We start from the raw sequence: 23594 nt of genomic DNA on the forward strand, positions 1-23594 counted from the left end.
TCGAGCCCTGAATGCTGATTGGCTGACAGCCGTGGTATATCAGACCGTATACCATGATTATGACAAAACAATGCTTTTTACTGCTCTAATTACTTGGTAACCAGTTTATAATAGCAATAAGGCACCTCTGGGGTTTGTGATATATTGCCAATATCCCACGTCTAAGGGCTGTATCCAGGCACTCCGCATTGCGTTGTACATAAGAACAGCCCTTAGCCGTGGCTATAGACCACACCCCCTCGTGCATTATTGCTTAATTTTACCATAGTCAGCACAATTGAGGGCTTCCACCATGCATTTAAAGTAGTCAAAGTAGTCAACTGGGTGGGGATTTCTACGGGTTGTAGCCTCAATGACGCTGCCCATGCTGTCACAGACGTTATAATGGCACAGATATAAAGATGAGTTCTCTAACTCAGCGTTTCCCAACCCTGGTCCTCCAGTACCCCCAATAGTAGGCATTTTGGTTGTAGCCCTGGACAAACACGCCTCATTCAGCTCATTGAGGGCTTGATGATTAGTTGACAAGTTCAATCAGGTGTGCTTGTCCAGGGTTACAATAAAAATGTGTACTGTTGGGGTACTGGAGGAGCAGGGTTGGGAAACGTTGCAGTTGGATCTATGGGATTACCACTTTGTTGAAAACTTCATGACATCAATTGTTAAATTTACAGCCCCCTACAAGTGTTCTTGCATGAAAGAGTTCATGGCATGTCAAAGGTATACGCCATACAATGAATTATTAGCCAGAAAAACGTTAAGTTGTGTAAGGAATATGACATTTTAATGAAAGCTATTCCCATTGTAATCCTTACTTTACTGAAGGAGTGGTCAAGCTTTTCATTACATGCACTAATATATCACTAATATATATACAGTGATAGTGTAGAAATATTTTAGATAGATGTGAAAATATGTATCAGTGATAAGGTGGGTAAACCTGTAAGCATTGCCAAATTTGATATTCATTTTTATTTTACATACACACACAGTGACAGCCAATAATTTGTGAATTTATTGTGAAATATTTTCTAATTTATTTAGAATATTAGGTAACATCCTTGAAAGGTATACATAGCAAATGATCAAAAAAGTATCTACAGTATTTGTCAAAATCGAACTTGTCTAATCGTGTAATATATACTTTTCAGTGTCTCTCTGGTTTTAGTTATTTACTTTTCTATGATATTTGCATATTGATCTGTACAATGTTTGTGTCATGCAATAAATATGCAAATATTCATAAAGCGATTGCCAAGCATACTATTATCACCGACAGAACAATGAGACAGATATTTCACCAGATGTATAAATGTGAAGCATCTGCTTGGCGTTTCCACTCACTACCAAATATGATAGTTAGAGGAAATCCAGTGGCCTGCAGTGGGAGAAGATGGAACGAGATGGATTTTCGCCGAAATTCTGCACATTTTCTCATCGTCTAAACATTTGATCTCAATACAGTTTTCTGTTCCCAAAACTAGAATATGTTACGAACAGAGTGGACTGGTTTTGTAGACTTTACCTTTTGCCAAAGTTTTTAAAAATTACGTTGTTTAGAACGAGTGCAAAGGCGAATTGAGTTTTTGCACACGCGCACTTTACAGAGTAGACGTTCCCCAACAGAAATATGCAAATATAAATTGTACGCGTCAATAGGATCTTGCTAGCTCGTGCTTGGCTCTGCCCACCTCCTTGCTTGTTCTGCCCACTATGACTAATTTGTTCCCGTTTAAAACGACAGGTTGTGGTGTATCTTGGTTTAGTGGTTTAGCTATACAGGCATCTTTGCTACTGCAGCAGACAGAAGCCACGAATACACACGAGACCATGCTTTTTGAAGGCAGTCTGTAGCTAGCAAGTGCTAATGCTAAGCTAACCCGCTAGTAGCTACGTCAGTTGGTGCATCACTAGTCCCGATGTGTCTAACCCAACTCCTACTAAATGTGTGTCCACAGACAGTGAATGTACTTAGGAAGCCACTCCCGAATGACATACTTTTAAACAGGTTTCACCTGATAATGTTGACCTAGCTAGCTAGCATCCGGTACGTCTTTCTAACTAACTTTATCAGGCAACCTAGAGGTCGATGTTCGCTAATGGTGGACTCATACAGTTATTAGCTAAGAAGATTTATCAGTGGTCAAGGACAGGATCAGGTATGGATACGTTACTGAATTGAATCGAACTAATTTGTCATTTGTAGTTGTTAGCTTTAAAAGGAAAATAATATTATAAAAACTAAAGAGTTATAACTAGCATCACAAAGCTAACAAATCAACCTTTTAAACTTTTGGCATCTATCCATTCCTAGTTACTCATGATAGCTAACGTTAGTACATTTCGTTCATACATTCTAACGTTAATTTATTAATGCCATGATCTAGCTGGTTGTAACTAAATCAGTCTTAACGTCGTGGCTAGTTAGTTAATGATTTATGTAATGTTTTAACTGTCAGCTATATATACACATTGAGGATCCAAAGACAGCTTGCTAGGTGCTGTCTTTCATAACATAATTTGACTTCATGCTCCTTTGTTGGGAAACTGTAGTCTCACATGTAATATACGAAGACTGTTGAAATACACTTCCTACGCCGTATCTACCATCTAGATATGTGCTCATTCATGCTGACTCACTGACATTCTAATGCATTTACAGATCAGAGGTGCACATTGAGTCTCTTAGCAACTATGGGAAACTCCTGTAGCAACAACCTGGGAATCCCACCAGCAAAAGGGCCTAATGCAGTGGGATGTTCAGATTTCATGATGGATCACACTGTAGAGGTAAACAGTGTTGTTGTTTTTGTCATTTTCCTACTAGCTAGGAAAAAGTAACTTTCCCAAATACCAAACCTACTGGTAACAATCATTTAAACTGTCTGTCACCAGGGAACATTCTTTAGGTTATACTATCCATGTGTAGCGTCCGACAATGCTGAAAAACCAGACTGGATCCCATGTAAAGGATATTTCTATGGGCTTGCAGACTTCCTGAAAATCAACAGAGGCCTGAGTGAAAAGATTTTCAATTACCTCTTTGGTAAATACTTTTATTCTATGGTACACATGACCATTTAGTTATTTTAGCTATAGTGATCCTGGAACATCAAAATCAGGTGGGCTAAATTTACAATGTTTTATGTAGTATACAGTAGAGGTTATTAAATCACAAACTGTGCTTGAGTTGTTATAACATGTTGTTTCTGGTGTTTTATAAAGGATCTTTTAAGATACCTGCTGCCCTGAATGGCTCATATAAACAAAATGGGAAGTATCCAGTAGTCATCTTCTCTCATGGACTTGGAGCTTTCAGGTACTAACAGAAGTTTATTGTTCACCTTACATGTACATTCTCCATTATATGGACATTATAGTATGTTATTATATGGACATGATCTTATGCCTCACCTCTTTTCCTCCCAGAACTTTATATTCAGCCATATGCACAGAACTGGCCTCACAAGGCTTCATAGTAGCATCAGTGGAACACAGGTACTCCACACTCTCTACACACACACTGTAAACACAGTCTCTGTCCACTTCATTTATGAAAAGAGACTTTGAAAAGCGCTTCCTAATCTAATGGACAGAGGAAGGGATGAGATTCCAGTCGACAGTTAATGTTCTTAAGCTAACAATGACATAGGACTCTCCATAAATACACAGACAGTCGCCCTCGTATAGGCAGCAGGCGTGAGCGGCCTGCCTGTTTATCTCAGGGTAGGAGTGGTACAATGGTACAAACTAGGTCATCACATTTTTATCAGTATGGACTGCTGGTACTATATGGATAGCATAATGGCTGGTCTGTGGCCTAACCCTGTCTGTCATGGGGTTATGGCCTAAAGCCCACCACAGCCTATACAGGTTAAGCTTGCTGCTGTGGACTTCTGTGAATTTCAGCGGCACTGAACTGGCTATTGTGTTGTGTTACTACACATTTGTGTTGTGTTAAAGATGCAGTTAAATATATTGTCACTCTTGCACCTAACAATGGAATGCAATGGAGCAGAATTGTCTGTTTTCTCTTTTCAAAACGGGTTCAATTGCTATTTTTTACCCTGTAGGCACCTGCAACTTACCACAGATCCGATATATTACACATAAACGAGAATCACTTGCCTCCAACCAAATTAATTTGAATTTTGAATAATTTAGTCTTGAAAGTTTTGGACTTTCAAGTGAAAAATCTCTATATCAGTTAAGATTATTTTATTTTTTGTTCCTGTGCAGTTGTAAATCCAACAAATACACGTGTTAACACCTAATGTTTTATCAATCTGTATGAATCTGGTTGGTTTGTCAGCCGTTTTATCAATCTGTATGAATCTGATTGGTTTGTCAGCCGTTTTATCAATCTGTATGAATCTGGTTGGTTTGTCAGACGTTTTATCAATCTGTATGAATCTGGTTGGTTTGTCAGCTGTTTTATCAATCTGTATGAATCTGATTGGTTTGTCAGCCGTTTTATCAATCTGTATGAATCTGATTGGTTTGTCAGACGTTTTATCAATCTGTATGAATCTGATTGGTTTGTCAGACGTTTTATCAATCTGTATGAATCTGATTGGTTTGTCAGCCGTTTGATCAATCTGTATGAATCTGATTGGTTTGTCAGGCGTTTTATCAATCTGTATGAGTCTGATTGGTTTTTCAGCCAAACGAGTGAGTGTGATAACGGAAGTGTTAATGATATATGTGTTAGGCTTAGATAGACAATCTCTGACTAATGTACAACATTACTGTTTATCGACTTTTAATATGTCATATTATATTTATGTATGTATGTATTAATGACATTTCTGTTTATTTACACTTAATATGTCATATGATATGTATGTATTAATGACATTTCTGTTCATTTACACTTAATATGTCATATTATATGTATGTACAGTACCAGTCAAAAGTTTGGACACACCTACTCATTCAAGGGTTTTTCCTTATTTTTACTATTTTCTACATTGTAGAATAATAGTGAAGACATCAAAACTTTGAAATAACACATATGGAATCATGTAGTAGTGTTCAACAAATCAAAATATATTTGATATTCTTCAATGTATCCACCATTTGCCTTGATGACAGCTTTGCACATGCTTGGGATTCTCCCAACCAGCTTCATGAGGTAGTCACCTGGAATGCATTTCAATTAACAGGCATGCTTTGTATAAAAAAAAAAAAAAAATGAATTTCTTTCCTTCTTAATGCGTTTGAGCCAATCAGTTGTTTTGTGACAAGGTAGGGTTGGTATACAGAAGATAGCCCTATTTGGTAAAATACCAAGTCCGTATTATGGCAAGAACAGCTCAAATAAGCAAAGCGAAACGACAGTCCATAATTACTTTAAGACATGAAGGTCAGTCAATACGGAAAATTTCAAGAACTTTTAAAGTTTCTTCAAGTGTAGTCACAAGAACCATCAAACGCTATGATGAAACTGGATCTCATGAGGACTGCCAAAGTAAAGGAAGACTCAGAGGTACCTCTGTTGCAGAGGATAAGCTCATTTTAGTTAACAGACACATCTCAACATCAACTGTTCAGAGGAGACTGCGTGAATCAGGCCTTCATGGTCGAATTGCTGCAAAGAAACCACTACTAAAGGACACCAATAAGAAGAGACCTGCTTGGGACAAGAAACATAAGCAATGGACGTTAGACCGGTGTAAATCTGTCCTTTGGTCTGATGAGTCCAAATGTGAGATTTTTGGTTCCAACCACTGTGTCTTTGTGAGATGCAGAGTAGGTGAACAGATGATCTCTACATGTTTTGTTCCCACCGTGAAGCATGGAGGAGGTGTGATGTTTGGGGGTGCTTTGCTGGTGACACTGTGATTTATTTAGAATTCAAGGCACACTTAACCAGCATGGCTACCACAGCATTCTGCAGCGATATCCCATCCCATCTGGTTTGCGCTTAGTGCGACTATCATTTGTTTTTCAACAGGACAATGACCCAACACCTCCAGGCTGTGTAAGGGCTATTTGACCAAGAAGGAGAGTGATGGAGTGCTGCAGCAGATGACCTGGCCTCCTCAATAACCTGACCTCAACCCATTCGAGATGGTTTGGGATGAGTTGGACCCCAGAGTGAAGGAAAAGCAGCCAAGTGCATAGCATATGTGGGAACTCCTTCAAGACTGTTGGAAAAGCATTCCTCATCAAATCAAATTGTATTAGTCACATGCGCCGAATACAACAGGTTTAGACCTTACAGTGAAATGCTTACTTACGAGCCCCTAACCAACAATGCAGTAAAAAAAAATAAGAAAAAGAATAAGAAATTAAAGTAACAAGTAATTAAAGAGCAGCAGTAAAATAACAATAGCGAGACTATATACAGGGGGTACCAGTACAGAGTCAATGTGCGGGGGCACCGGTTAGTTGAGGTAATATGTACATGTAGGTAGAGTTATTAAAGTGACTGCATAGATGATAACAACCGAGAGTAGCAGCGGTGTAAAGGGGGAGAGGCATTGCAAATAGTCTGGGTGGCCATTTGATTATCTGTTCAGGAGTCTTATGGCTTGGGGGTAGAAGCTGTTTAGAAGCCTCTTGGACCTAGAGTTGGCACTCCAGTACAGCTTGTCTTGCGGTAGCAGAGAGAACAGTCTATGACTAGGGTGGCTTGTGTCTTTGACAATTTTTAGGGTCTTCTGACACCGCCTGGTATAGAGGTCCTAGATGGCAGGAAGCTTGGCCCCAGTGATGTACTGGGCCGTACGCACTACCCTCGGTCGTGCCTTGCGGTTGGAGGCCGAGCAGTTGCCATACCAGGCAGTGATGCAACCAGTCAGGATGCTGTCGATGGTGCAGCTGTAGAACCTTTTGAGGATCTAAGGACCCATGCCAAATCTTTTCAGTCTCCTGAGGCGGGAATAGGTTTTGTCGTACCCTCTTCACGACTTCACCACCACTGTTGTGTCATCGACAAACGTTAATATTGGTGTTGGAGTCGTGCCTGGCCGTGCAGTCGTGAGTGTACAGGAGGGGACTGAGCACACACCCCTGAGGGGCCCCTGTGTTGATGATCAGTGTGGCAGATGTGTTGTTACCTACCCTTACCACCTGGGGGCGGCCCATCAGGAAGTCCAGGATCCAATTGCAGAGGGAGGTGTTTAGTCTCAAGGTCCTTAGCTTATTGATGAGCTTTGAGGGCACTATGGTGTTGAACACTGAGCTGTAGTCATTACATTACATTTAAGTCATTTAGCAGACGCTCTTATCCAGAGCGACTTACAAATTGGTGCATTCACCTTATGATATCCAGTGGAACAACCACTTTACAATAGTGCATCTAACTCTTTTAAGGGGGGGGGGTTAGAAGGATTACTTTATCCTATCCTAGGTATTCCTTAAAGAGGTGGGGTTTCAGGTGTCTCCGGAAGGTGGTGATTGACTCCGCTGACCTGGCGTCGTGAGGGAGTTTGTTCCACCATTGGGGTGCCAGAGCAGCGAACAGTTTTGACTGGGCTGAGCGGGAACTGTACTTCCTCAGAGGTAGGGAGGCGAGCAGGCCAGAGGTGGATGAACGCAGTGCCCTTGTTTGGGTGTAGGGCCTGATCAGAGCCTGAAGGTACGGAGGTGCCGTTCCCCTCACAGCTCCGTAGGCAAGCACCATGGTCTTGTAGCGGATGCGAGCTTCAACTGGAAGCCAGTGGAGAGAGCGGAGGAGCGGGGTGACGTGAGAGAACTTAGGAAAGTTGAACACCAGACGGGCTGCGGCGTTCTGGATGAGTTGTAGGGGTTTAATGGCACAGGCAGGGAGCCCAGCCAACAGCGAGTTGCAGTAATCCAGACGGGAGATGACAAGTGCCTGGATTAGGACCTGCGCCGCTTCCTGCGTGAGGCAGGGTCGTACTCTGCGAATGTTGTAGAGCATGAACCTACAGGAACGGGTCACCGCCTTGATGTTAGTTGAGAACGACAGGGTGTTGTCCAGGATCACGCCAAGGTTCTTAGCACTCTGGGAGGAGGACACAATGGAGTTGTCAACCGTGATGGCGAGATCATGGAACGGGCAGTCCTTCCCCGGGAGGAAGAGCAGCTCCGTCTTGCCGAGGTTCAGCTTGAGGTGGTGATCCGTCATCCACACTGATATGTCTGCCAGACATGCAGAGATGCGATTCACCACCTGGTTATCAGAGGGGGGAAAGGAGAAGATTAATTGTGTGTCGTCTGCATAGCAATGATAGGAGAGACCATGTGAGGATATGACAGAGCCAAGTGACTTGGTGTATAGCGAGAATAGGAGAGGGCCTAGAACAGAGCCCTGGGGGACACCAGTGGTGAGAGCACGTGGTGCGGAGACAGATTCTCGCCACGCCACCTGGTAGGAGCGACCTGTCAGGTAGGACGCAATCCAAGCGTGGGCCGCGCCGGAGATGCCCAGCTCGGAGAGGGTGGAGAGGAGGATCTGATGGTTCACAGTATCAAAGGCAGCCGATAGGTCTAGAAGGATGAGAGCAGAGGAGAGAGAGTTAGCTTTAGCAGTGCGGAGCGCCTCCGTGACACAGAGAAGAGCAGTCTCAGTTGAATGACTAGTCTTGAAACCTGACTGATTTGGATCAAGAAGGTCATTCTGAGAGAGATAGCAGGAGAGCTGGCCAAGGACGGCACGTTCAAGAGTTTTGGAGAGAAAAGAAAGAAGGGATACTGGTCTGTAGTTGTTGACATCGGAGGGATCGAGTGTAGGTTTTTTCAGAAGGGGTGCAACTCTCGCTCTCTTGAAGACGGAAGGGACGTAGCCAGCGGTCAAGGATGAGTTGATGAGCGAGGTGAGGTAAGGGAGAAGGTCTCCGGAAATGGTCTGGAGAAGAGAGGAGGGGATAGGGTCAAGCGGGCAGGTTGTTGGGCGGCCGGCCGTCACAAGACGCGAGATTTCATCTGGAGAGAGAGGGGAGAAAGAGGTCAAAGCACAGGGTAGGGCAGTGTGAGCAGAACCAGCGGTGTCGTTTGACTTAGCAAACGAGGATCGGATGTCGTCGACCTTCTTTTCAAAATGGTTGACGAAGTCATCAGCAGAGAGGGAGGAGGGGGGAGGAGGGGGAGGAGGATTCAGGAGGGAGGAGAAGGTGGCAAAGAGCTTCCTAGGGTTAGAGGCAGATGCTTGGAATTTAGAGTGGTAGAAATTGGCTTTAGCAGCAGAGACAGAAGAGGAGAATGTAGAGAGGAGGGAGTGAAAGGATGCCAGGTCCGCAGGGAGGCGAGTTTTCCTTCATTTCCGCTCGGCTGCCCGGAGCCCTGTTCTGTGAGCTCGCAATGAGTCGTCGAGCCACGGAGCAGGAGGGGAGGACCGAGCCGGCCTGGAGGATAGGGGACATAGAGAGTCAAAGGATGCAGAAAGGGAGGAGAGGAGGGTTGAGGAGGCAGAATCAGGAGATAGGTTGGAGAAGGTTTGAGCAGAGGGAAGAGATGATAGGATGGAAGAGGAGAGAGTAGCGGGGGAGAGAGAGCGAAGGTTGGGACGGCGCGATACCATCCGAGTAGGGGCAGTGTGGGAAGTGTTGGATGAGAGCGAGAGGGAAAAGGATACAAGGTAGTGGTCGGAGACTTGGAGGGGAGTTGCAATGAGATTAGTGGAAGAACAGCATCTAGTAAAGATGAGGTCAAGCGTATTGCCTGCCTTGTGAGTAGGGGGGGAAGGTGAGAGGGTGAGGTCAAAAGAGGAGAGGAGTGGAAAGAAGGAGGCAGAGAGGAATGAGTCAAAGTTAGACGTGGGGAGGTTAAAGTCACCCAGAACTGTGAGAGGTGAGCCATCCTCAGGAAAGGAACTTATCAGGGCGTCAAGCTCATTGATGAACTCTCCAAGGGAACCTGGAGGGCGATAGTCGATGAATAGCATTCTCACATAGGTGTTCCTTTTGTCCAGGTGGGAAAGGGCAGTGTGGAGTGCAATAGAGATTGCATCATCTGGGGATCTGTTAGGGCGGTATGCAAATTGGAGTTAATATAGGGTTTCTGTGATGATGGTGTTGATGTGAGCCATGACCAGCCTGTCAAAGCACTTCATGGCTACAGATGTGAGTGCTACGGGTCGGTAGTCATTTAGGCAGGTTACCTTAGAGTTCTTGGGCACAGGGACTATGGTGGTCTACTTAAAACATGTAGGTATTACAGACTCGGACAGGGCGATGTTAAAAATGTCAGCGCATGCTCGCAGTACACGTCCTGGTAATTCTGCGGCCTTGTGAATGTTGACCTGTTTAAAGGTCTAACTCACATCGGCTGCGGAGAGCTTGATCACACAGTCTTCCGGAACAGCTGGTACTCTCATGCATGTTTTAGTGTTATTTGCCTCGAAGCGAGCATAGAAATAGTTTATCTCGTCTGGTAGGCTCGTGTCAATGGGCAGCACTTGGCTGTGCTTCTCTTTTGTAGTCTGTAATGGTTTGCAAGCCCTGCCACATCCAACGAGTGTCAGAGCCGGTGTAGTACGATTTGATCTTAGTCCTGTATTGATGCTTTGCCTTTGATGGTTCGTCGGAGGGCATAGCAGGATTTCTTATTAGCTTCCGGGTTAGAGTCCCGCTCCTTGAAAGCGGCAGCTCTACCCATACTCTATCCATGGCTTCTGTTTGGGGTATGTACGTACGGTCACTGTGGGGACGACATCATCGATGCACTTATTGATGAAGCCAATGACTGATGTCGTGTACTCCTCAATGCCATCGGAGGAATCCCGGGAACATATTCCAGTCTGTGCTAGAAAAACAGTCCTGTAGCTTAGCATCTGCTTCATTATAGAGCGAGTCACTGGTGCTTCCTGCTTTAATTTTAGCTCGTAAGCAGGAATCAGGAGCATAGAATTATGGTCAGATTTGCCAAATGGAGGGCGAGGGAGAGATTTGTATGCATCTCTGTGTGTGGAGTAAAGATGGTCCATAGTTTTTTCCCTCTGGTTGCACATTTAACATGCTGATAGAAATTTGGTAAGAAGGATTTAAGTTTCCCTGCATTAAAGTCCTACGCTACTAGGTGCGCCGCCTCTGAATGAGCGTTTTCCTGTTTGCTTATGATGAAATACAGCTCATTCAATGTGGTCTTAGTGCCAGCATCAGTCTGTGGTGGTATGTAGACAGCTACGAAAAATACAGATGAAAACTCTAGGTAGATAGTGTGGTCTACAGCTTATCATGAGATACTCTACCTCAGGCAGCAAAACCTCAAGACTTCCTTAGCTATCGTGCAGGAAGCTTTTTGAGAGAATGCCAAGAGCGTGCAAAGCTGACATCAAGGCAAAGGGTGGCTACTTTGAAGAATCTCAAATATAAAATATATTTTGATTTGTTTCACTTTTTTGGTTACTACATGATTCCATATGTGTTATTTCATAGTTTTGATCTCTTCACTATTATTCTACAATGTAGAAAATAGTACAAATAAAGAAAAACCCTTGAATGAGTAGGTGTCTTAACTTTTGACTGGTACTGTATGTATGTCATTACTGTTTATTTACACTTAATATGTAATATTATACATGTACTCAAAGTTTTCCTATATCCTATTCATTAAAGCAGACTTGTGTATTTTTTAAAAGAAAACACTTTTTCCAGATCTCTGTCAGCATTGTACAACAACCAAAAGGATATAATGTCAGTATTGGTGCCGCTGAACGATAGCTATTTGGTGTTTTCCTCTAGGGATGAATCTGCCTCTGCGACATACTTCTACCATCAAAAGCCTCAAGAGCCTGAGAAAGATAAGGCTTCGCCGCTTAAACCCAACACTGAGGCCCCAGAGAACCTGGTAGAGGAATGGATGTACTACCGATCTCTGAAACCAGGCGAGAGTGAATTCCCCCTTAGGAATAAACAGGTACACATTGAATATGTCACATACAGTGTAATCATGTGTAGACCCTTTTATCAGCTTGTCTGAGCCATTACTCAGGACCATACCTTTGAGTAATACATTTGTTTTATGAATGTGATATCACTACTGCCATAACATGGAATATTGCATTTGTATTATATTTTTACATTTTAGTCATTTAGAAGATGCTTTTATCCAGATACTGGTCCCCTGTGGGAATCAAACCCACAACACTGGTGTTGCAAGCGCCATGCTCTACCAACTGAGCCACACTGGACATATTACTCCGCATTGCATTCTGTTAGGAAGACAATTTCATGTGTTTGAGAACTAAGCATAATATTGAAGTGTCTATTTCTAGGTGAAACAGCGAGCTGACGAGTGCATAAAGGCTTTGGATACACTCATCCAAATCAACTCAGGAAAAACGATGGAGAACGTGCTTCAGACAGAGTTTGACTGGACCACTTTGGAGGTGAATATTTTATGTCTCAAATGAAACAATCAGTGACCAGCGGCTTTTGCACCCTTTTGTGTTCTCTGCCGCTGAGAATGGCTGAATTAACTGCTTTTAGACAATACTCTGCCTACTCACAACATCACTTGAAACCTTTATGTAGAGCAGGTGTTGCCAAACTGGGGTAAGCGAAATTCCGTCGGGTGTACGCCAAATAAAAATATAATTCCCATTTAAAAAATTCAAACAGTCCAAACAGTCCATTTATATTTTCCAACGGGGCTATACATTTGGGTGCGTTTTCTTTCCGCCCAAGTAGCCTTGTTTCACAGCCAAAATAAAATTAAACCATCTAGTGTTCAACGAAATAACAACACAATGTCAAATACAGGTAGCCTAGTCAAATAATTAACATCCAATCATATTAACCGTTACTCTCTCGCGGGAATTCCACTAACGGTCCGTATGTAGCCAAACGTAGCTGCTGCTCATTCCGTTTGCTCAAAAATTGATAAATGGTTAAGAAAAGTAAGGCCCGCGTCCATAGAGACATACCAGCTCTACTGGTAGTACTGCTACTACCAGCAGTACTACATCTGCACCTGTCGAGGACACAAGTTGTTTTGCTTCCACGAGCCCATCCAATGCTAGCATCAGTAATTCTACATTTGTTGTTAGCCCAGCTAGCATGGACACTGACAGTTGTGAATCTGATGCAGCCGAAGAGCTACTGCCCCCTTACCCGGGAAAGCACCGAACAACAGACAGGGACATTGGACTATCGAAGAGGTGCAAATATGATGAGAACTATATTGATTTGGGGTTCACTTATATTGGGAGTAGTGTCTTTCCTCAGCCACAGTGTGTTGTATGTGCAAAAGTACTATCTCACAACTCAATGAAACCTTCACTCTTGCGCAGACATTTAGAAACAAAACATGCCAATTTGAAAAATAAGCCACAGGAGTTTTTTGAGCGAGAATTAAGACGACTTTCGAGTAGTGAGACATGTATAAAAGCAACAGATACCATTAATAAGAAGGTGCTAGAAGAGTATTATATGGTGAGCTACCGAGTGGCTAGGACAGGCAAGCCCCATACTATTGTGGAGGACTTAATTCTTCCTGCTGCCGCGAATATGGCTAAGACAATCCTGGGGGAAAAGGCTAAAAAACTATACTGACAATGCCTTCATCAAACAACACTTTTTCCCGACGCGTCAGTGACATGGCAGGAGATGTTTTGAAACAATTATTGTTTCGCATACAGGCCAGTGAATTATATGCGTTACAGCTGGATGAGTCAACAGATGTGGCGGGCCTGGCTTAGCTCCTGGTATATGTCCGTTACTTTTATGGGGGGGTCAATTAAGGAAGACATCCTCTTCTTCAAACCACTGGAAACCAGGACTACAGGAGAGGGTACTGGACAGCTTTGTGACATCAAATGGACTTTGAAGGTCAAGATGTGTTGGTATCTGTACTGATGGCAGGGAGACATAGTGGAGTGGTAACGTGCGTGCAAGCAGTTGCTTCTGACGCCACTTGGGTACACTGCAGCATCCACCGAGAGGCTCTTGCTGCCAAAGGATTGCATGACAGCTTGAAAGACGTTTTGGACACTACAGTGAAAATGGTTAACTTTGTTAAAGCAAGGCCCCTGAACTCTCATGTATTTTCTGCACTATGCAATGATATGGGCAGCGACCATGTAACGCTTTTACAACATACAGAAGTGAGCTGGTTATCAAGGGGCAAAGTATTGACACATTTTTTTAAATTGAGAGACGAGCTTAAAATTTTCTTGACTGACCATCATTTTCACTTGTCTGACCGCTTGCATGATGACGAGTTTCTCACACGACTGGCCTATCTGGTTGATGTTTTTTCTCGCCTGAATGATCTGAATCTAAGATTACAGGGACTCTCCGCAACTATATTCAATGTGCGGGACACAATTGAGGCTATGATTAAGAAGTTGGAGCTCTTCTCTGTCTTCACAAGGACAACACACAGGTATTTCCATTGTATGATTTTTTGTGTGGAAATGAACTCAAGCTTATGGACAATGTCAAATGTGATACAGCGAAGCACCTGAGTGAGTTCGGTACTCAATTATGCAGGTACTTTCCCGAAATGGACGACACAAACAACTAAATTCTTTATCTCTTTCATGCCCTGCCTCCAGTCCACTTAGCGATATCTGAACAAGAGAGCCTCATCGAAATTCCAACAAGCGGTTTTGTGAAAATTGAATCAGAAGCCACTGACAGATTTTTGGATTGGGCTGTCTTCAAGAGTATCCTGCCTTGGCAAATCGCGCTGTTAAGACACTGATGCCCTTTGCAACCACGTACCTATGTGAGAGTTGATTCTCGGCCCTCACTAGCATGAAAACTAAATACACGCACAAACTGTGTGTGGAAAATGATTTAAGACTGAGATTCTCTCCAATACAACCCAACATTGCAGAGTTACAGTTGAAGTTGGAAGTTTACATACACTAGGTTGGAGTCATTAAAACTCATTTTTCAACCACTCCACAAATTTCTTGTTAACAAACTATAGTTTTGGCAAGTCGGTTAGGACATCTACTTTGTGCATGACACAAGTAATTTTTCCAACAATTGTTTACAGACAGATTATTTCACTTATAATTCACTGTATCACAATTCCAGTGGGTCAGAAGTTTACATGCACTAAGTTGACTGTGCCTTTAAACAGCTTGGGAAATTCCAGAAAATGATGCCATAGCTTTAGAAGCTTCTGATATGCTAATTGACATAATTTGAGTCAATTGGAGGTGTACCTGTGGATGTATTTCAAGGCCTACCTTCAAACTCAGTGCCTCTTTGCGCGACATCATGGGGGAAGAAAAAAAAATCAACTAAGACCTCTGAAAAACAATTGTAGACCTCCACAAGTCTGGTTCATCCTTGGGAACAATTTCCAAACGTCTGAAGGTACCACGTTCATCTGTACAAACAGTAGTACGCAAGTATAAACACCATGGGACCACGCAGCCGCACTACCGCTCAGGAAGGAGACGTGTTCTGTCTCCTAGAGATGAACGTACTTTGGTGCGAAAAGTGCAAATCAATCCCAGAATAACAGCAAAGAACCTTGTGAAGATGCTGGAGAAAACAGGTACAAAAGTATCTATATCCATAGTGAAACGAGTCCTATATCGACATAACCTGAAAGGCCGCTCAGCAAGGAAGAAGCCACTGCTCCAAAACCGCCATTAAAAAAGCCAGACTACGGTTTGCAACTGTACATGGGGACAAAGATCGTACTTTTTGGAGAAATGTCCTCTGGTCTGATGAAACAAAAATAGAACTGTTTGGCCATAATGACCATTGTTATGTTTGGAGGAAAAATGGGGATGCTTGCAAGCCAAAGAACACCATCCCAACCGTGAAGCACGGGGGAGGCAGCATCATGTTGTTTGGGTGCTTTGCTGCAGGAGGGACTGGTGCACTTCACAAAATAGATGGCATCATGAGGATGGAAAATTATGTGGATATATTGTAGCAACATCTCAAGACATCAGTCAGGAAGTTAAAGCTTGGTCGCAAATGAGTCTTCCAAATGGACAATGACCCCAAGCATACTTCCAAAGTTGTGACAAAATGGCTTAAGGACAACAAAGTCAAGGTATTGGAGTGACCATCACAAAGTCCTGACCTCAATCCTATAGAATATTTGTGGGCAGAACTGAAAAGGTGCACACGCAAGGAGCAAGGAGGCCTACAAACCTGACTCAGTTACACCATCTCTGTCAGGAGGAATGGGCCAGAATTCACCCAACTTATTGTGGGAAGCTTGTGGAAGGCTACCCGAAATGTTTGACCCAAGTTGAACAATTTAAAGGCAATGCTATCGAATACTAATTGAGTGCATGTAAACTTCTGACCCACTGGGAATGTGATGAAAGAAATAAAAGCTGAAATAAATAATTCTCCGTACAATTATTCTGACATTTCACATTCTTAAAATAAAGTGGTGATCATAACGGACCTAAGACAGGGAATTTTTACTAGGATTGAATGTCAGGAATTGTGAAAAACTGAGTTTAAATGTACACTGCTCAAAAAAATAAAGGGAACACTTAAACAACACAATGTAACTCCAAGTCAATCACACCTCTGTGAAATCAAACTGTCCACTTAGGAAGCAACACTGATTGACAATAAATGTCACATGCTGTTGTGCAAATGGAATAGACAACAGGTGGAAATTATAGGCAATTAGCAAGACACCCCCAATAAAGGAGTGGTTCTGCAGGTGGTGACCACAGACCACTTCTCAGTTCCTATGCTTCTTGGCTGATGTTTTGGTCACTTTTGAATGCTGGCGGTGCTTTCACTCTAGTGGTAGCATGAGACGGAGTCAACAACCCACACAAGTGGCTCAGGTAGTGCAGCTCATCCAGGATGGCACATCAATGCGAGCTGTGGCAAGAAGGTTTGCTGTGTCTGTCAGCGTAGTGTCCAGAGCATGGAGGCGCTACCAGGAGACAGGCCAGTACATCAGGAGACGTGGAGGAGGCCGTAGGAGGGCAACAACCCAGCAGCAGGACCGCTACCTCCGCCTTTGTGCAAGGAGGAGCACTGCCAGAGCCCTGCAAAATGACCTCCAGCAGGCCACAACTGTGCATGTGTCTGCTCAAACGGTCAGAAACAGACTCCATGAGGGTGGTATGAGGGCCCGACGTCCACAGGTGGGGGTTGTGCTTACAGCCCAACACCGTGCAGAACGTTTGGCATTTGCCAGAGAACACCAAGATTGGCAAATTTGCCCTGGGTTCCTCCTAATGCAAGACAATGCTAGACCTCATGTGGCTGGAGTGTGTCAGCAGTTCCTGCAAGAGGAAGGCATTGATGCTATGGACTGGCCCGCCCGTTCCCCAGACCTGAATCCAATTGAGCACATCTGGGACATCATGTCTCGCTCCATCAACCAACGCCACGTTGCACCACAGACTGTCCAGGAGTTGGTCCAGGTCTGGGAGGAGATCCCTCAGGAGACCATCCGCCACCTCATCAGGAGCATGCCCAGGCGTTGTAGGGAGGTCATACAGGCACGTGGAGGCCACACACATTACTGAGCCTCATTTTTACTTGTTTTAAGGACATTACATCAAAGTTGGATCAGCCTGTAGTGTGGTTTTCCACTTTAATTTTGAGTGTGACTCCAAATCCAGACCTCCATGGGTTGATAAATTTGATTTCCATTGATCATTTTTGTGTGATTTTGTTGTCAGCACATTCAACTATGTAAAGAAAAAAGTATTTAATAAGAATATTTAATTCATTCAGATCTAGGATGTGTTATTTTAGTGTTCCCTTAATTTTTTTGAGCAGTGTATTTGGCTAAGGTGTATGTAAACTTCTGACTTCAACTGTATGTGCAACCTTTCAAACACACCCTTCTCATTAACCTGTGGTGAGTTATTCACAATTTTCGATGAACAAATAAAGTTTTATATGTAAGATGGCTAAATAAAGAGCAAAATGATTGCTTATTATTATTATTTGTGCCCTGGTCCTATAAGAGCTCTTTGTCACTTCCTATGAGCTGGGTTGTGACAAAGACTCAGTCATTGTTATGTTTAATAAATGTTTTGTATAGTGTGTGTGTGTGGCAGGCTTACAATGATGGCAAAAACAACATTTGAGAGTGCGCTGACCCTACGCAGCTGGAGGTTGAATGTTTGAAGGGGTACGGGACTATAAAAAGTTTGGGAACCACTGATGTAGAGCAAACTAAAGAAACAGGGCCACCTGTTTTTAATTTGTTGAATGACAGTTTTGATAACTGTTTTGACATATTCCTCCACATTGGATAATTAACAGGCCCTACAAGTCGTGCATGTTGGCTGAAAGTTCGATTGGTATTCAGTCAATTTGTGTTCAAACTTTTAGTACGATTACCTTTTCTGCTGTTTGAATCAAATCCAGTGTTACTGGTAATGAATGACATCACCCTGTATCTTCCCTCTTTCCCAGAACTCTATGGACTTGTGCCGGATAGCGGTGATGGGCCATTCTTTTGGGGGAGCAACAGTGATAGAAGCCCTCTGCAAAGACGTCAACTTCAAGTAAGAGTTACCCCTCTCAATTTCATCACATTCAAAGTCGCTTCAGTTTTCACATTTTCATAACATTTTCCTCTCTCTACTAAAGTCTAATCAATTTCATCAAATGGCACATTAAGGTGAGATGGTTCAAAATGTTTCCTTGGAACATGGTGCTTGAATCAAATCAAATTGTATTTGTCACACGCACAGTGTAGACTTTATCGTGAATTACTTACGATCCTTTTCCCAACAATGCAGTTAAAAAGTAAGAGAATTAACAAATAGATAAAAGTAAATAGTAACACAATTAAACACCAGAGTTGTGAGTTTGATTCCCCCACAGCCCCATATTTTATACTGAAAATAATACACACTATACAGTGTCGCTTTGTATAAAAATATCTACTAAATTAGTGTTTCTTAAACCTCAATGTGATGTTGCAGACCAGTCCCCTGTCGTGGAAATTCAACACCTTGTCGTGGAAATTACCACCAGGGACACCTGAAATCAATCTTGAAGGAATCATTGTTTATTAACAGCAAGCTGGAGAGGTCACAGTCAACCTTAGATGCATAAAGTACCGGTTTGAAGTGAGCTCTGTGGGCGCAGTCCTGTTTGTTCTCTTATATACTGCTGACACAGACATGTTATATTTGCATGGTTCATAGGGTTGGTTCCTGCATGTGTCTGGCACTGTCTCCTATCTTAAAGAACATATTCTGGCCATTCTGACAGATGCTTCTAAGGAGGGGGTGATGTCACCTCTCATATCTTTACCAAGCACAGGCAGGAACCAAGGATTTTTTATGACACGAAAAACAAGATGAACATTTTCAAGGCTGTCTCTTCAAACATTTTACATTTACATTTAAGTCATTTAGCAGACGCTCTTATCCAGAGCGACTTACAAATTGGTGCATTCACCTTATGATATCCAGTGGAACAACCACTTTACAATAGTGCATCTAACTCTTTTAAGGGGGGGGGGGGGGTTAGAAGGATTACTTTATCCTATCCTAGGTATTCCTTAAAGAGGTGGGGTTTCAGGTGTCTCCGGAAGGTGGTGATTGACTCCGCTGACCTGGCGTCGTGAGGGAGTTTGTTCCACCATTGGGGTGCCAGAGCAGCGAACAGTTTTGACTGGGCTGAGCGGGAACTGTACTTCCTCAGAGGTAGGGAGGCGAGCAGGCCAGAGGTGGATGAACGCAGTGCCCTTGTTTGGGTGTAGGGCCTGATCAGAGCCTGAAGGTACGGAGGTGCCGTTCCCCTCACAGCTCCGTAGGCAAGCACCATGGTCTTGTAACGGATGCGAGCTTCAACTGGAAGCCAGTGGAGAGAGCGGAGGAGCGGGGTGACAAACAATAACATTTTCCCATCACATCCCTCAGATGGTTGTTGGCGTACATCAATTAAGTCTGTTTTTCTAGTGCTGGAGATGTACCTAGCTCTCTTGCTAAATTAACCCAGTGGCGTAAAGTACTTAAGTAGAAATACTTTACAGTACTACTTAAGTAGTTTTTTGGGGTATCTGTACTTTACTTTACTATTTATATTTTTGACTACTTTTACTTTTACTTCACTACATTCCTAAAGAAAATAATGTACTTTTTACTCGCTACATTTTCCTTGACACACAAAAGACTTGTTACATTTTGAATGCTTAGCAGGGCAGGAAAATGGTCCAATTCATGCACTTATCAAGAGAACATCCCTGGTCATCCCTACTGCCTCTGATCTGGCAGACTCACTAAACACAAATGCTTCGTTTGTAAATTGTGTCTGAGTGTTGTAGTGCCCATTACTATCCGTACATTTTTAAAACAAGGGTGCCGTCTGCTTTGCTTAATATAAGAAATTTGAAATGATTTATACTTTTACTTTTGATACTTAAGTATATTTAGAACCAAATACTTTTAGACATTTACTTGAGTAACTTTTTATTAACGTGTCTATACTTTTACTTAAGTATGACAATAGGGTACTTTTTCAACCACTGAAATGACCATAATATTGTAGCGACCTTAACATAACACCTAGAAACCTCGTCAAGAAGTTCAGATCTCTTGGCGTAACAGATAAGATGTTGGGTTGACAGTTGCTGGACCCAGGTTCGAGTCCTGGTTGGGGCACCCCCCGAACTCACAATATTATTTGTATATTTATGTTGATCTCCTCAGGTGTGGCATTGCCCTGGACGCATGGATGTTCCCCCTGGATGAAGAGATCTATGTCAGGGTAAAGCAGCCGATCTTCTTCATTAACTCTGAGAAGTTCCAGTGGGCCGGGAACATCAGTCGCATGAGGAAACTGGACTCCTCCTCCACCTCCATGCAGAGGAAAATGATCACCATCAAGTATGGAAAGAAAATACATTCACTGTTACTGAGATGACAATGTGAAAGATGATAGATTAGTAGATTTTGTTTCCACACCTATAGACTGGTTGGTTGTTTAGCAACAAAACCGATCCGTGCGCAACTATGGGGCAAAAAAGACACAGTTAGCTTAAATTGTTGTAAGCTATCTTTGGTCTCCAATGTTTATTGAAAACATAAATAAATTTGCACCGTCTAAAATACATCGTACAATTGTTGGTTAGCTAGCTAGCAATTTTTTGCCATTTAGCGCTGTGGTTCCCTTTTGATTAGCCATATTAGCATTGACATGAAATCAGTCAAAACAAGAGATCAAGAACAAGATGAAATTAGCCACTTTCTTGTCATTCTTGCGAGTAATCTGGCTGTCCAGAATCACAACAACCTCTCCCTCAACGTGATCAAGACAAGGGAGATGATTGTGGACTACAGGAAAAGGAGGACCGAGCACGCCCCCATTCTCATCGACGGGGCTGTAGTGGAGCATGTTGAGAGCTAAGACAGTCGTGAAAAGGGCACGACAAAGCCTATTCCCCTCAGGAGACTGAAAGGTTTGTCATGGGTCCTCAGATCTTCAAAAGGTTCTACAGCTGCATCATCAAGATTATCTTGACTGGTTGCATCACTGCCTGGTATGGCAACCGCTCGGCCTTCCGACTGCAAGGTACTACAGAGCGTAGTACGTACGGCCCAGTACATCACTGGGGCCAAGCTTCCTGCCATCCAGGACCTCTATACCAGGTGGTGTCAGAGGAAGGCCCTAAAAATTGTCAACGACTCCAGCCACCCTAGTCACAGACTGTTCTCTCTGCTACCGCACGGCAAGTGGTACCGGAGCGCCAAGTCTAGGTCCAAAAGGCTTCTTAACAGCTTCTACCCCCAAGCCATAAGACACTTGAACTAATTATCAAAGGCCCCTCTTTTCCACTGCTGCTACTCTGTTTATTATCTATGCATAGTCACTTTAACTCTACCTGCATGTACATATTACCTCAATTACCCGGTGTCCCGGACATTGACACTGTACCGGTACCCCCTGTATATAGCCTCGCTATTGTTATTTTACTGCTGCTCTTATTTATTTTTTACTTAACACTTTTTTTCGTAACTTCTTAAAGCTTTGTTGGTTAAGGGCTTGTAAGTAAGCATTTCACTGTAAGGTCTACACCTCTTGTATTTGGCGCATGTGACAAATCAAATTTGACTCCTGTCCCATGGAAGCACGCACATCGTTTTTGTGATGTTGTCGGCTCAGCCCTCTCTTTGGTCCAGTTGAGTTGTGCAAGCGAACAAACTTACAATGCCACTTCCTGATTTTGAAACCAGTATGGGTACAATAAATACCTGTTTATTGCCTTCCAAGGAGGATCTTCTTTTCACTCTTTAAATGGTTTCAGTTCACCATTCAAAGAACACAGTTGCCTCAATTGTTATGTGAGGGGCACATGACATTAAAAAAATATATATTCTGTAGCTGACCCTGGCATCCAACTTCTGTGTGTTTCTCAGGGGGTTGGGTTAAGAATTGTTTTATTTATTTGATCTGAAAATGACAATGGACACTTGAGTAATCTTATATTCTCTTCTTCCCGCACAGGGGAACCGTTCACCAGAGCTTCCCAGACTTCACCTTCCTGACTGGCAACTGGATAGGGAAGATCCTGAAGCTGAAAGGAGAGCTCGACCCTCAGGTCGGCATCGATCTCTGTAATAGAGCATCGCTAGCATTCCTGCAGAGACATCTAGGTAAGGATCTGTACAGAGTTCATTTGATTTGTAAACAAGGGTTGGTTGGTTCAACAGACATGTCCAAATGGCATTCTGTGTGCGGAAGCTTTTTTCAATTTGATAAAACAGGAATGTGTCCAACGGGTTTGCCTTTGTTTTGCAGGTTTAGATAAAGACTTCAATCAATGGGACCATCTAATAGAGGGCAAGGACCACAACCTCATTCCAGGCACCAATGTTACTGAAATATCTTAGTTCAGTTCCATCTGCGCTATGGACCTCAGAGGGATGCATGGTTTCCAGCCAATTTCCACTAACTCAAAGTGCCAATATTTATTGCACTGAGCCTTGAATGTAGTTTCAATCGTGGATATGTCAAATAGAGCACAGTGATTTCTACTACAGTCAGTCTTCACCAGTACCAAATTATGATTGCTTGGAGAGGTATACTGTATCTGCAAGTAATGTCAAGCTATACGGTTTTGTAGGAACACTGCACTCAACAGTATCTTTGTACCTGAACTAATTATGGTTGTAGTGTATAACATTTTACACCTGTATGGGATATTAAGTCAATTTGAAAAGGCAGGAGTCTTCCAAGACATGACCCCTAGATGGTTAATTTATGTATCTAGCATGATTGCACTGATTGATAGAATGTAGCAAAATACTAGTCACAAAGATGAGATGTTTGATTCCTTTGAACCAGCGCCATAAATGTGCCTTAATCTACCTGTATTTCCATCCTCATGGGTCATATTCATTAGGCACTAAAACAACCTGAACTTGTCCAATGAGGAACACTCATTTCAGTTGTTTGGCACACAAATACAGCCCTGGATCACTCAAACGTATCAACTTCATTTCCATGTGTTTCAATTCTGAAATATTTTAATTTGTACACTACTATAATCAATGCATCTGATTTGTATACAACTATAAATGATGGATACTGTGAGTCCTTGATCAATTTCTGTGGGGAGAAACAACCATAATGGCCTATGTGAAGATTATGAACCATCTCTGTAGTAATGTTCTGGAATGTCATCAAATAATGCAAACAGCATTGACACTAGACTGCTGAGGACATTGTAGTAGTGGTGGAGTGACAATAAGATTGTTTTTAATC

The 23594-nt window shown here is 42.8% G+C and overlaps 1 protein-coding gene across 1 annotated transcript; it reads left to right on the plus strand.

Annotated features, from left to right (window-relative positions):
- Positions 1-1702: 1702 nt before the first annotated feature.
- On the plus strand, positions 1703-23423 carry LOC139582642 (platelet-activating factor acetylhydrolase-like). Its single transcript, XM_071412809.1, has 11 exons — positions 1703-2159; positions 2663-2790; positions 2896-3046; positions 3226-3319; positions 3430-3498; positions 11652-11826; positions 12185-12298; positions 18291-18382; positions 20540-20716; positions 22335-22483; positions 22629-23423. Exons 1-11 carry the CDS (start codon positions 2090-2092, stop codon positions 22718-22720), a joined length of 1311 nt encoding a protein of 436 aa, XP_071268910.1. The 5' UTR covers positions 1703-2089; the 3' UTR covers positions 22721-23423.
- Positions 23424-23594: the final 171 nt, after the last annotated feature.

The sequence above is a fragment of the Salvelinus alpinus genome, chromosome 8, assembly GCF_045679555.1.
Source record: "Salvelinus alpinus chromosome 8, SLU_Salpinus.1, whole genome shotgun sequence".
NCBI classification, from domain to species: Eukaryota; Metazoa; Chordata; class Actinopteri; order Salmoniformes; family Salmonidae; genus Salvelinus; species Salvelinus alpinus.

What these genes read in the sequence shown, in the direction of transcription:
- LOC139582642 (XM_071412809.1), top strand. Translation starts at nt 2,090, where the DNA reads ATGTTCGCTAATGGTGGACTCATACAGTTATTAGCTAAGAAGATTTAT. An exon ending in TGATGGATCACACTGTAGAG is followed by an intron (nt 2,791 to 2,895) that starts GTAAACAGTGTT and finishes GTCTGTCACCAG; the next exon opens with GGAACATTCTTTAGGTTATA. An exon ending in ATTCCTGCAGAGACATCTAG is followed by an intron (nt 22,484 to 22,628) that starts GTAAGGATCTGT and finishes TTTGTTTTGCAG; the next exon opens with GTTTAGATAAAGACTTCAAT.